The sequence below is a fragment of the Dipodomys spectabilis genome, unplaced genomic scaffold, assembly GCF_019054845.1.
Source record: "Dipodomys spectabilis isolate Male_0828 unplaced genomic scaffold, ASM1905484v1 ptg000145l, whole genome shotgun sequence".
In the NCBI taxonomy this organism is placed as follows: Eukaryota; Metazoa; Chordata; class Mammalia; order Rodentia; family Heteromyidae; genus Dipodomys; species Dipodomys spectabilis.
In genome coordinates, this window is record NW_024870822.1 from 26,638,143 (window position 1) to 26,653,265 (window position 15,123).

Consider the following 15,123-nt stretch of genomic DNA (forward strand, 5'->3'; position numbering starts at 1 on the left):
TAGATATTTAGAATTGTAATATCCTCCTGAAGGAGAGATCCTTTAATTAGTATGTAGCGACCTTCTTTATCTCTTCTCACGAATTTTAATTTGAAGTCTATTTTATCTGATATTAGGATTGCCTGTTTATGGGAGGCGTTTGCTTGGTAGATTTTGTTCCAGCCTTTAACATTGAAAATGTGTTTGTTTTTACAGGCAAGATGTGACGCCTGCAGGCAGCAGAAAGAAGGGTCTTGTTTTTTAATCCAACTAGACAGTCTATGGTTGCTTAATTGGAGAGGTCAGTCCGTTAACGTTAAGAGATAGGACTGAGAGGTATTTGGGAGTTCCTGCCATGTTATCCACCTTCTTGGGGGCTGTGAAAACTGGGTTCTTCCTATGGTTCTTGGATTCTCAGTTTGGGTGCAGTTTCTTGGCCTTTATTGTGGTCTTGTTGGTTTTCTATGTGTAGGACATCTTTAAGAATCTTTTGTAGGGCTGGTTTGGTGGAGATGTATTGTTTCAATTTTTCTTTGCTATGGAAGGTTTTTATTTGGCCTTCAGTTATGAAGGAGAGTTTAGCTGGGTACAGTATTCTTGGTTGATAGTTGTTTGTTTTTAGGGCATGGCATACATCATTTCAGGCTCTTCTTGCTTTGATTGTCTCTCCTGAGAAATCTGAGATGATTCTAATTGGTTTCCCTTTATAGGTGATTAACCTTTTCTCCTTGACAGCTTTAAGGATCTTTTCCTTTGTCTGAGTTGATCCGGTGTGGATTATAATGTGAAGGTGGGATGTGCTATTCTGGTCTGGTCAATTTGGGGTTCTAAAAGCTTCTTGTATCTGAATAGGCCTATCTTTTTGTATGTTTGGGAAGTTCTCTGCTAGGATCCTGTTAAACAAATTTCCTAGACCATTAACTTCTGTTTCTAGGTGCTCCTCTACACCCATTATCCTTAGATTAGGCCTTCTGATGGTGTCTTCCAGGTGTTGGATAGATCTATCATATTTCTTGGACTTGTCTTGGATGGTTGTATGTTCTTTCTCTATAATATCTAGGCTGTCTTCAATCCCTGAGATTCGATCTTCTGCATGGTCTAACCTGCTGTCAAGACTCTCTACTTTGTTTTATATCTCTTTTCCTTCCATTTGGTCGGCTTTGATGGCTTCAAATTCTTTGTTGAAGCTCTGTTTTAGGTCTTCTATGAATTTCTTTACTTCCTTAATTTGGTGTTCAGTGTTTGTTCTCAAATCACTTAGTTGATTGGTTATGGTTTCTTTGGACTCCCATTCCTTCTGTTGGGTTCCATTCAGCATTCCCTTTGTGGTCTCCCTGACTTCCTTCAGCTCTTTGTTAATGGATTCCATGAATGCCTTTAGTGATCTTTGTGTATTCTCTATCTGCTCTCTCAATTCCTGTATTACTCTTTGATCAGCTTCTTCCCGTTAGTGGGATTCCTGCAGTTCTCTTTGAGTGTTCTCAGCCTGCTCACGCCATTCCTCCCTTTCTCTTTGAGTATTCTCAAGTTGCTCCCACAAATCCTGTATCAGTTTTTCAGTAGCTTCCTCACGCTTATGATATTCCTGTATAAACTTTTGGGATGCCTCCTCTCTCTCCCTATCACGCTCATACAGACTCCTTTGTAAGTTGTCAAACTTTTCATTTATCATGTTTGCCAGCAGTGTTTGTAGAGCTATTTGGGAACTCTCCTCTGGATTATTCATTATCTGTTCTGTCCCCTGGTTATCAAGATTGGGAATTGAGATACCTGGATTTGCCATTTTTCTTGTGTTTTTCCGGCTTACTCTGCCCATTTGAGATGAAAATAGCACCAGTTTTGTGCTAGAACACTATCTTAAGGCAACTATCAACCAACGTTTGCATTTGTACAGTCAATAGTCTACAGATACAATCTAGTTCAACAGATACATCTATTCAGCATCAAATAACTATATGTTAAAGGGCTTCAAACCGCAGAGAAGAATTTGGAAAACCAGAAATTATTAGGGTTAGGGAGAGTTGTGGGTAAAAAATAGGAATAGATTGGTGTGGGGAGGCACAGGGAGAGTTAACTATGTCCTAATCTCAATGCAGGAAATAGGTTGGGTAGGATGCAAGTAGAGAGAGAGAGAAAAAGAAGAAAGGGAAAAGGAAAGGGAAAGAGACCAGAAAAAAATAGAAACGTAAAAATTAATATTATTATGGAGATTAAAAGACAATCTATTTAGAGAGGAATGTGAATATATTGGGAGAAGGGGAGGGACATAGAGGAGATGTGAAAAACTTAAAAAAAATGCTTAAAATATTATATAGGTATAAAGAGGTAGTACTGCTATTAAGGAATTTAAGTCTCAGAGGTTTTGAATTGAGTAATAAATTTGTGGATTAAGTGTGTACACAATGGGGGATAGGGTCTACTAGTTAACTACGGGTTTATCTGAGGATGTGCAGGACAAGAGTTAGGTCACATACAGAAGAACAAAAGAGAGGAAAAGGTGAAAAGGATAAGAAAGGGAGAAAAAAAAGATCAGAAGTTCAGTAGAGCTAAACAAAAAACAAAAAGATAATTAAAAAAGAAAGAAAAAGAGAAAGAAGACAAGAAAAGAAAGGAAAACGCACATTCACGTATTCCTAAAATAAACATCATAAGAGGGGAAAAAAAAGTTACTGGAAAATAATTTTTTTTCAAAAAAGGCAAAAATTAAAGATTAATAAAAGTTTTAGAAAAGAAAAAAAATTTATATATATAAGGTACCAAAAAAAAAAAAGAAGAAGAAGAAGAAAAAAAAGTTCTTTGATTTTTTTTTTTTTTTTTTTTGGGAGGGGTGGGAAGAATCCTGTATCTCCCTTGTGTCTGTAACCAGCCTCTTGTTGGAGTCTCTGGTGTGCTTGAGGTCCTGTGGCTTGATTGGTTTCTTAAGTCAGTTTGTTCAAACAGGCAGAAAAATGCTCTGCTTTACCCAAGATTTTGAGATCCCCCTCCCAGGTTAGTTTAATGGGAAGCAGATCTGCTTTGAGAATCACAAAGGAGGGGGATGCAGTGATGAGGCTTGGTCTGGGTAGAGTTGAGGCCTTTCAACAAACAGTAGCTTTTCCCTGGGGCTATTTTGTGAAAAACTCACAGAGCCCAGCCTGGAGCCATTCTCAGGGTTTCTGTTTTTCAATTGATTGTGGAGGCTGCTAGAGGGAGGGGCAGCCTCTGGCTCTGGTTACCCAGTGGGGAAAGCCACTCCTATGGCTGGCGCCTGAGCTGGGTGACTTTTCCCTGGATGGAGCTGAGTCTGGCAGGTCACTTCGCAGTTAAGTTCTTGTGACATGCTAAATGACTCGTTTTATTCCAAGGCCTGAGTTGGAGCTAGCAGCTCCTCCGAGCTTTGAAGGTATCCAAGATGGAGATCTCCGGTACTGGGGAGGGAGGGGTGGCCTTCCCTCCTCTGCTCCCTGAGAAGGAGTGAGGACATCAGGCTTCTACTCACGCCGAGTCTTGGTTCCTGGGTCTTCTCTGGTCTGAGAACTGCAGGATGAAGATGTCTGCTTCTTGTCGGTTCTTGCTGGTGTTGAGTAGAATCCGCTCGCCCGCTGGGTCTGGCTCCTTCGTCCCGGACTCTCTGTGGCTCAGGTATGGCCGTGGCCGCCACCGCCGCAGCCACCGCTGCCGTCGCTGTGGCGGCTGCTGGCAAGAGCTCAGATGTGTCTCCTTGCCTTGGCTTCTCCTCTCTTGCCTAACTCTCTGTCCTGTGATAGCACACTTGGTGTGATTCTCTGGCTTAGGACTGTTCACTGGAACTCTAAAACTGCTTTCTATGCGAGAGCTTGTTCAGATTCCAGCTTCTCCTCCGCCATCTTCCCGGAATTCAAGATTATTTTTGTCCTATTAACCACCACCGGTAATTTTTTGTTTTCATGGTGGTAGTTATTCTGACAGAGATTAGATCAAATCTCAGTTTTTTGTTTTCATGGTGGTAGTTATTCTGACAGAGATTAGATCAAATCTCAGTATATGTTACTTTTCTGTGTGTATGTGTGTGTGTGTGTGTATGTGTGTGTGTGTGTGTTTGCGCGTGCACGCACCAGTCCTGAGGCTTGAACTCAGGACCTGGGTACTGTCCTGGAGCTAATTTGCTCAAGGTTAGTGCCCTACCAGTTGAGCAACAGCTCACTTTCAGCTTTCTGGCATTTGAGTAGAGATAAAAGCTTCACAGACTTTCTTGTCCAGGCTGGCTTTGAACTACAATCCTCAGTTCTCAACCTCCTGAGTAGCTAGAATTACAGGCATGAGCTTCCAGCGCCCAGCTGGATATATCCTTCTAAATGTGTCATCCCACACAGAAAACAAAAGGACAAATGTACTAAGGTCCACTGAAATAGTCTCTGTTGAAGTTTTCTCCTGATAATGATTTCATGAGCCAGAATGCTTCATTAGTCAAGTTTGTTGTTGTGTTGTTGTTGTTTTTGTCAGTCATAGGGCTTGAACTCTGGGTCTGAGCACTGTCCCTAGCTCAAGGTTAGCACTCTACCACTTGAGCCATAGTGCCACTTCTGGCTTTTTCTGCTTATGTGGTGCTGAGGAATCAAACCCAGGGCCTCATGCATGCAAGGCAAGCACTCTACCACTGAGCCACATTCCCAGCCCCCATTATTCAAGTTTAAAACTGAAACTTTTTCTTTTTCTTTGTGTCTCCTTTCTTCACATAGGGGTGGGTTTCAAAACTAATATTCTTTTTAAAAAAAATTTATTGTAAAAGTGATGTACAGATGGGTTATAGTTACATAAGTAAGTTATTGAGTACCATTCTTGTCTAATTTGTTACCCCCTCCCTCATTTTTCTATTTCTTTCCCCCGCAAGCCCCATATGTTGTAATGATCATTTCCAACATATTGTCTTGTGAGTATCACTACTGCATAGGTTCCCCCTTTGTCCTTTGTCTCACCATTTTGTTATTCCCCTTCCCTTCCCTAATTCAGATAAATGTAAATACAATACCCATGGTGCCAAAATCAAATACAGTGACAACAGGGGTTAAACCATAGTGGGGAAAACACAAAAGAAAACAGAAATCACCTAGTATATTAAGAACAACAATAAAGAAGAACCCCTTGTGTCCATGTCATGGAATCATTTCATATATGGTCATATGTACATAGCTAGCAGACCTGAGAAATTACTCTTCTGCTGTCCTTATTTGCTTAGCAAATCAATAAGGCTTATTTACCTTTTCTTTAAAACTATGTTCTCATTACTTAGGAATGGGCCCTGACTTCAGGGATAGAAATTTCAGTAGCACAAAAAGATAGAAGATATTTGAATTCATTTTTAATAGAATTAATTCCATCTATCCAGATTAGGAATGATCAGAAGGAAGATGGGGCTACCAAGAAGAATTTAAGGAAAAACAAAACTAACAAAACAAAATCCATAAGTTTCTACTTACAAATTATACAATATTGAGGCATGGAATAGTAACCATCAAGGTGTGTGTTGGATGATAAGATAAACAACTCAATTTGTAGATATCATAATCTACTAACCCATATCCTGACATAACAAAGAAATGAATATTCCTTGTCAAATAGCCCCAGTTAAAAATAACATAAAGTGAGAAACCTATACTCCTCTCGTGGCAGCTACTCTTACTTTGTATCATTTTTATCTGATAGTGACAAAAACATACACTGGGTAGAGATCTCTCTTTCCTTGACCTTTCCAGCCCTCACCATAGCCATTACATGATATTGTCATTCCAATGGTGTAATCACCTCCCCCAAGGTCCTCCCCCTTAATATCTTTAAGTGACAATGAATATCAACATGAATACTAGAAGGGACAAATATTCAAACCAGATCAAATAAAGCATGCCAAATTACAATGACTATCCAATAAAAAAATGTGAAGCCATAATTTAAGAAACAATGGAGTGAGAATTTAGACATTAAGATGAAAAGTATGCTGTACTAAGTATATATTGAGAGGAAGATGAGTAAATGAACTACCCATTAGATAAGCATAGTAGTGTCATTGAATGGAGCAGGAATTTTGAAAGGGTAAACTGGATACTATATGACACTGAAATATGTGAAATCTCATCTCATCTGCCACCCAGGTATATACCTTGAAGACAACAGAAGCAGAGGAGATTCGGGAACAATAGCAACATCTGGATCAGGTACTCTTGTCTCTATGGTCTGGAAAAGTAAGGGAAGGGACACAGCAGGAGAAGTAAAACACCAAAAGTTTATTAAAAAAAAAAAAAAAAAAGCAGAACTCTTGCCAAACAGGAGCAGTCTCAAGGGAGGGTACAGCCTGGAGTGAGTAATGTGGAGACTAATAAATTATCTCTAGGAGAGAGCTACATGACTCTCAAGGTCACTGGACAGCTTCTGGAACATATTAATTCCTAGACCTATACAGAAACAGTGTGCACAAGCTCTCCATATATCCTTTAGCTTCTGTGACTGAATATCCATTTTGATATAAACGTCTAGGGTCTAATAAGTCACAGTATATGTGGAAGTCTTCCAGGAATAATGGACTTCTTGAAGAGTAAAAAGTGCCGAGCATAAGCCTGAACAGAAGTATGTTTAAAATGACAAATGGACAGAAAAACAAAAAAAAATGAGTTAAGATATAGCACAAAAATAAGTATGAACTAATCTTCAATGTATAATGCCCTGGGTTCAATTCCTCAGTACCACATAAACAGAAAAAGGCAGAAGTGGTGCTGTGGCTCAAATGGTAGAGTGCTAGCATTAAGCAAAAGCTCAGGGACAATGCCCAGGACTGAGAAAAGAAGGAGGGGGGAGAAAGGAGGGAGAAAGGGGGGAAGGAGGGAGGGAGAGAGGAAAAGGGAGAGAGAGGGAGAGGGAGAGGAGAAAGGGAGAAAGGGAGAAGGGGAGAAAAGGAGAAAGGGAGAAAGAAAAGAACTATAAGTTTAACATAAGCTAATTAAGGAAAGACATAGAAATGACTTGCTTTTAAATACACACAAACTTGTCAGGCATAAATATTTTAAAACTCTATCCCTAAGAGATTTTCCAAACTGTGGGAAAAATAAAACTAATTACAAATGCCAAAATCAAGTAATTATATTGCATCTGAAAATACCTACTTTAAAAATCAGTATTTTGAGAAGTAGGAGATGGGATCTAACCCACATGAAAATGTTTTGAATGAAAACAGAAAGTATGTTGAAGACATACTTAGTGGATACAATGAGGTCACAGAGACACCTATAAATTGCAAGTTCATATATTTGACTGTGTTCCAACACTATAAAAGGTCAGCACACAATCAGAATAACTGAGTGTCTGTTTTTCACACAGCCATGGACTCAGAAGAGTCCAACACAGACTCTCTGCTCAAAGGAAAAAGGAGGCAAGACCTCCAAGAGATGCTGACAGAAGTAGGACTGTCTGCTGAATATTGGTTGCCTAAGCTACAGCAACATCTCGGTGTGAGCTGTGCCCAAGCCTTACAATACTTAGAAGAAAAGGACCTCCAGAAACTGAAGTCCCAGGTACAGCATTCATGGGAGAAAAAGGCCCTGGAGAAGTTGATTGACTTGGCACAATCAAATAGTATGTCAGCCTTGGACAAGTCACCAGTGCAGATGATAAGGAAAAGGCAAAAGCAGGCAGAGCAGACACTGGAGGAGCTGAAGGATTTGCTGTTAGAAGGAAGGTGCAGACAAGAAGAGGCAGTGAGGAGAAAAGAATCAGAGCTGAGGGAAGTAATGGAGATCCCTGAACAATACTGGCCACTACCTGAACAGCCACTAAGCAAGGTTGTGGAAAGCATCCAGACACAACTCAGTCTCACTGTGCAGACACTGTCCCACAGACAAAACCTCCCAGATAGAGATGTGGTAAGAAGGGCATCTGGAGGACTGGCCCTGCAGGGAATATATAAAACCAGTCACCAAATAGATCTGATCCAGAAGAGAGAAGAACTACTCAGTGTCCCCAAGGAATTCTTGCTTCATGGCCCAGAGCAAGGCACACGGATGGAAACTAGAGAATTTACATCTTCTCATACAGAATCCATGTTTACCAGGATTATAGAGACCCTGGGTTTCCGTGTAGCTGCCTCAAGCAAAGGTGAAGGTTGGGGTTTTAATTTAGAAGCTGGTGTGGATGGAAGCACACATTCAGAATCCAAGGAGACTCAACAATCATCGTCTAAGAAAACTTACTTCTGCTCAAGCAAGTTCAGCTACATCCCCTTGGCCTCCTGCCACTTTCCCATGGATCAACTCCAGCTCTCCAAGGCTGCTTTCCAGGAACTGAAAACCATTGAAAAACTTCTGAGTGAGACTTCAGACTCAGACAAACTGCAATTACTGAAGCAGAGAACTGAAAACTTCTTCCTCAGATTTGGTTCCCATGCTAACCAAGGACCCCTGCACCTGGGAGGAATCTACTGGTGGAAGGCCACTGCAGAGGGTTTCCAGAGTCACCAGATGGCTGAGGTGAAGCACCAGGCAGCAGAGGCCCTGGATATTTATATACGAGGCAGCTACAATGGCTTTGGAGTGAAAGTTGCTGCAGAAATAGATAGGTCACATTCACATTCAGAATGTTTCACTGAGAGGAAAAGTCTACAAAACCTCCAAACCACACTCCAGTTATCAGTGACCCAGACTGGAGGCCCAACAGAAGCAGATGGACTTGTCCAGTGGAAAGCTGGCCTTGTTGCCAGCAACCAGACCTGGCATGTTATTGACAGAGGGCTACACTTGGTGCCCATTTGGGACATCATCCTTTCCCACCACAGAGGTGATTTTAAGGATCCCCTTCAAGTGGCTACCTGGCTGAAAGACAGTTATGTCTCTCTGACTGGCCTTGATGCACAAATCCAGGATGGAGAGGAATTACTGAGTGCTGAGAAGGAGGTTAGAGAATTCCTAGAGGATGTGAAATCCTGGGAAGTATCTGATCCTGAAAAACAGCTTAAACAACTGATGGATTTCATGCAACTGTTGAGTCATAAAATGAAAAGTTATGACATTTGGATTAAGTTTTGCCTCACAGATTGGGACCTGCAAAATTTTCTACTAAATACATTCAACTTTTGCAAAAAGTCATCCATGTATAATACTAAATTTATTAAGTCTCAGTTGTGCAGTCTTTTGGATCCTCACGTCTACAAAGTGACAAACTTTCCTCAGGCTCATTCCATCATGCAGTGGATCTACCAGTCAGAGGCAGACCCAGAGCATGTCAACATCACCCAATTCTCTCAATTCATCAAAATCTTAAGAGAAATCCAAAACAACCTCGTGGAAATGAATGTTAAATCTGAGTCCACTGAAATAGTGAAAGAAGCTCAAAGAAAGGCCACCTATGAGGTCAGCATGGCTCTCAGCTGCTTCTTAAATTTCCTCAAAAGAACAGAGCAGACAGACGAATACATCCTGCTTCTCTCCATTGCAGCTGGTGCAGGTTACCAATTGACAAATGGCATTTTTCTTCATCTACTCACATGTGATGAGTTAAAGTTCCTATTGGAGGAAATGCAAACTGCCCTAAGTAAGTACCAGGAGCTTAAAAATGTTAGCAACCACAAGGCTCAGGCATTCCTGCTGCTCACAGGTCTGACCACCACAGCTGGATGCATAGCCATTTCCCCAGAAGAAAAGATACAACGATTGGCATCAATGAAACAACATATGGGACAATCATTGTCTAGTGAAGTTGTACATATCCTAGATAGACATGGAGTAGATCACGACTGGGTAAACTTAGAGAATGATTTGAGATTGCTCACTGATGGCAATTATGAAATCATGAACCCTTCATGGAAAATGAATGAGGTAAAGAGACCTTTGGAAAGACGTTCTGATGAACAGAAACATCCAGATCCACTACAGAGAAAAGAAAATAACAACAAGGATGTGATGAAAAATGTAGCTTTTCTAGACTTACTTCAGCGTCTAGGCCTAGAACATTACTACCCAAAAAAGATGAACAGAGATAATTTCCATCTCATCTACAAGACTTCTGTATATAACAACCAGCCCAAATCACAACAGGAACTACCCTTCTATTTCCTGCAGAAACTACTGGTACTAGATTGTGGGCTGAGACACCTGGACTTCAAAAATGAGGCAATCATAGAAAATCTTGTCAGTACAAGCACATCCATTCAGGAAAATGAGGATTTTAATCCCTATGAAGATTTCCCTGAAGATCCTGACACTCTTCTTAAACGAATGACCACTATACACAGGTCGAGCATTCACCCAATGGATATCCAGATGGCCATTTTTCACTGTGTAGATGATCTTGCCAGACAATATATTTTGGCCAAATTGTCCATTTGTCAATATGCTCTTCCACTTCTGGTTCCTAATCCTTGCACTTCTGAAATTGAATTCTCTCTTTGGTCTCTCAGAAAAATTAGGAGAAGTTGGCAACATGCAAATAAATCACCACAAGGGAAGAAGAGCAGCTACAAGAATCAGCAGATGTGTCAGGTCCCTACCTCCATCGTGTCCTTCATTAGAGTTGGAAATGGCCTCTCTGCATCCAAATCACTGATAATGAACTGCCTTCTCAGTAAACGTAAACATGATGTGTTTTTTCACAGACACAGCAGAGGAAGTAGCAAAGACTGTCTCTTGATGGGGGGTGTGGTGGAAATCTGCTGGTTCTGTCCCGCGGGGGAAGAAGAAGACAGATTTGACAACTGTGTGGCCTTCACTAATCTTCATGGAGATGCAAAGGAACATAGGAGGCAACTTGCTTTCCTACAGAAGGTCTCTTCTCTCATTGTGATCCTCATGTCAGCTTCTGATAAGAATGAAGAGAACCAAAAAATAGTGCTTGATCTGTGCAAGTCATCAAGACCTTTAATCTGTTTATTGGATGACAGAGAGAAAACCATGGCCAACAATTCTGGGAGAAGAGTAAAAATTGGCATTAGGAATAGAAATGAAGCTGAATTAACAGAGGAGCTCACACTGATAATCAGACATTTGCTAGAGATCTCTGACACTGCTCTCAGCTTAGAGGACTGTTCCTTGACTGCTCACAAGGAAGGATTTCTCGTGGATGAAGATCAGAGAGATTGCATGGAGGCCAAGGAAAAGGCACAGGTTATAATGGCCCTCCTGGGAGAAACAAACTTATCTCACATAAAGGAAAATTTCCTACCACTTCAGGGACAGCTGTGGCACAATTGGTGTAAGAAAGACAAAGAACTCTATCATCTGAGAGAAAAGGGAAACAAGAGCATTGAGCACCACAAAAGCCAGATTGAGACTGAAAAACAAACTATACGCCGAAAGCAATCGGAGAAAGCCATTATTCTTAATGATGTAATGAAGTCTGCCCTCCAAATTCTCCAACAACATTCAGAAATTCACACAAAACTCTACTTCTTACAGTGGTTGAGTTTGTTTTTAGAAAACCTCACCGCAGGAACTTTGGAAAAACTGCATGAGTGCCAAAGAACTTTATGGTCACAGATCAAAACAGAAAAACACAAAGCACAAATGAACAAGTCTCTGAAACCCTGTGTAAGTCAGATGGAAGCCATCTCCAAAGAAATTCAAGACTGTACCTTGGGAATTGAGCAATTTCTCAGAGAAGTTGGCCAGATCTATGAAGCCTTGGAAGAAACTTCTTACACAAGAGATAGCCTTTTTCTCTCCCTTCCCCAAATTGCAGCAGACCTGATGCTATCTGGAGTTCCCATTGAGCTGATGGATGGGGATGCCTCATATGTACCTCTAAAGTGGGTGTCAGCTGTGTTTGACAAGATCTCTGAGAAACTTGGAGACAAACGGATCTTCATTCTCTCTGTCCTTGGTCTTCAGAGCTCAGGGAAGTCCACCTTGCTCAATGCCCTTTTTGGGCTACAGTTCACTGTCAGTGCAGGCAGGTGTACCAGGGGAGTCTACATGCAACTCCTGAAGGTGGAGGAGACCTTCACAAAAGAACTTGGCTTTGACTTTGTGCTGATTGTAGACACAGAAGGACTTCGGGCTCCAGAACTCAACAACAAATCTCAGAACTGGGACAATGAACTGGCCACTTTTGTCATTGGACTTGGAAACTTGACCATCATCAATATTTTTGGAGAGAATCCATCAGAGATGCAGGATATACTTCAAATTGTTGTCCAGGCCTTTCTAAGGATGAAACAAGTCAAAATCACCCCAAGTTGTTTCTTCGTCCATCAGAATGTGGGAGAAGTGGCAGCTGAAGATCAAACCATGGAAGGTCGGCGGCGGCTAGAGCAGAAACTAGATGAAATGACAGCACTAGCTGCTGAACAAGAAGAATGTTCACATATAACCCGCTTCTGTGATGTCATTAAGTTTGATGCTAGCTCTCATATCTACTACTTTGCTCACCTCTGGGATGGCAATCCCCCAATGGCCCCTCCCAATCCTCGTTACAGCCACAATGTCCAAGAACTGAAAAGTAGAATTCTTTCCACTGCAAAACAGGAAAACAGGGGAAACATCCTGAAGATATCACATATGAAATCCCGAGTTCAAGATCTGTGGAGAGCCCTGGTGAGTGAAAACTTCATTTTCAATTTCAAGAACACTCGAGAGATCATGGCCATGGCAAAACTGGAAACAATGTACAACCAGTGGACCTGGCTTCTAAGGAGCCACCAGATGAACCTACAGACTCAGCTAACCAATCAGGTTAAAAATGGAAAACTTGTCATACTCAATACAAGCATAATTGTGGATCCCCTTACAGAAGTATATCAGAGTATCAAGCAATCATTTCAAAAATATTTTACAGAAGATCCAGATAGTGAAATAATCATTCAATGGAAAGCAAGTTTTGAAAATAAACTAGTAATCCTCAAAGAGACACTTATTTCAGACACTAAAAGAGAAATTAATGAACTTATTGCTCTAAAGAAAAGTCAAGAAAGACTAGATCAGAAAAAAATAGGTTATGAAACTGAATTATTAAAGAGGAGCCAAAAACTAGCTTTATCTCTAAAAGGTAAAGAATTGAGTGAGGAAGAATTGCATGAGAGATTCAACCAACTTTGGAAAAATTGGGTCTGTGATATATTATCAAACCTCCCTCAAGTCACAGAGCCTAACATTGATGTGGATCGTGAAAACATCCTTTTAGACTACTTCAAAAAAGAAAAACACATTAGGGAAGAGCTAAACCAAAAATCTAGAAAGACATTTGAGATCAATTATCACAAATATGTCCAGTTGAAAGGAACATTTAGATTCCTCAAAACTTTAGAAGTCTCTGATAAAGAATCCATTAAAGTGACTACTAAGCGTATTATTTCAAGATTTGAGGAAACTGTTAATAACATTGAGAGGCAAAAACGTGATTACAATCCCAGTGATTTCCATGAAATCCTTAGACTAATCGACGAGGAAGTGAAGTCTGAACCTAATGAAAAATATACATTTACAAGCAACTACAACCTTGACTTATCTTTGCATTTATCCCAGAGAGCATCAGAGATTTTTAAGGAAAGGCACAGGGCATTCAAGGAAGCAAATGATCCTGTGAAATACCTGGAAAGCAAGAAAGATGAATTGTTCCTGAGTTTTAAGATCTCCTGCCAAGGAGCCACCTCCATCACAACATTTGCTGATTTTCTGTGGCAGAAGCTCACTCCTGCTATATCCGACACCATCTGGGGGAAAATGCCCCTTAAAATAGCTGAGTACCTGCGATCTACCTGTCCTGCATTCAATGGAAACAGGGCAAAACTGGAGAAGCACATCCTCATCTCTCTGGCAGAAGAAGAAAACTTTGATAAGTATTGGCAATATATTCATGATCCCAAATTTTTTTGTAGCAGCTACATTCAAAACCATATTAAACAATACTGTTTCAATGAAGGAGTTGAAAAAATAAAGACATTTATTCAAATAAGTTTAGGTGACATAAAGAATGCCATTCTCTCTGCCATTCATGAGTCCACAGAAGTAGCTAAAGATAAAAGCAGCACTGCATCTGAGTGGTTGGATTTGTTTTGTGATCACCTGGGGAGCAATTTGATCTTTCCACGAAGAGATTTGGTAAATATTGAACACCAGGAGATAAAAGATACTGAGTTCCTCAAAGAAGCCATGAGTAAACCTTTGGATCTCACAATGAAGGACATAGGAGAGAAATTGTCAGGTCTGCCTATACATGAGATGGTTCCTAAAATTGAGGAAATTCTCTCTGAACATCTCTGTGGCTGCTGGAAACAATGTCCCATATGTAATGCAATTTGTACTAACACAATTCCTAATCATGACGGTGACCACAGTGTTCCTTTCCATCGTCCTCAGGCTGTCAATGGATGGAGTTGGTATAAAACAGACAACTTTGTCATAAATTCCTGTTCTACTTCAGTAGCCAGTGATGATTACATGATTTTAGGTGATGGCCGGGAATTCCTATATAAGAACTATCGACAGGCAGGAGGAGATTTTGCCACTTGGAGCATCACCGCAGATTTATCCACACAGCCATACTGGAAGTGGTTTATATCACACTTCAGATCAAATCTAGAAGAAAAGTACAAGTATAAATTTAAAGGCAAAGGTGAAATCCCTAATACATGGTTACAAATCACAAAGCAGGATGTGCTTAATGACTTGAAAAAATAGCACTGTTTTCTTACCACAAAGAAGCATATCTTTAAAAACTAAAAGTTACAGGGCCTAAATTGTCCTAAATCACAACCTCTTCACAGTAACAACCTTCAATGTTTTCCTTATTAAAATGCAACATTAAAATTTGAATATTTTCTCTAAAAGAATTTCATTTCTCTCTGTTTACATTCCTTTTGGTGTGCATGTTTCATATATGGAAGTTACATGTAAATAATAAACATATACAAAAACATATACAGGGTTATATGCATATACATACAAATAGACTAAAGGATTTTATACTCAGGGAAGGATTACAAACTTGTAACTCCTCTGAACAACTCACCAACAATTCCACAAAATGAAGACTAGGAAGCTGAAACATGTTTTCTTGACAGAGGAGGGAAGGCAGAGAAAGGGAGGTAGAGAGGGGAAGCAGACCAATTGAGAAGAAAGGTGCATGAATAGAGTCAATGTACATTTGAAAAAATGAGCCCTTTGAGCCAGGTGTGGTGGCTTATGCCTATAATCCTAGCTACTCAGGAGGCTGAGA

The 15,123-nt window shown here is 40.4% G+C and overlaps 1 protein-coding gene across 2 annotated transcripts in view; it reads left to right on the top strand.

Annotated features, from left to right (window-relative positions):
- Positions 1-14,737, top strand: part of LOC122117919 (interferon-induced very large GTPase 1-like) — a 32,128-nt gene extending 17,391 nt beyond the window's left edge. For both annotated transcript variants that reach the window (XM_042691787.1, XM_042691785.1), the window contains exons 2-3: positions 6,084-6,146; positions 7,303-14,737. In XM_042691787.1, coding sequence (XP_042547721.1) covers positions 7,305-14,585 — 7,281 coding nt within the window. In that variant the 5' untranslated portion in view covers positions 6,084-6,146; positions 7,303-7,304 and the 3' untranslated portion in view covers positions 14,586-14,737. The remainder of the gene's footprint in view (positions 1-6,083; positions 6,147-7,302) is intronic.
- Positions 14,738-15,123: the final 386 nt, after the last annotated feature.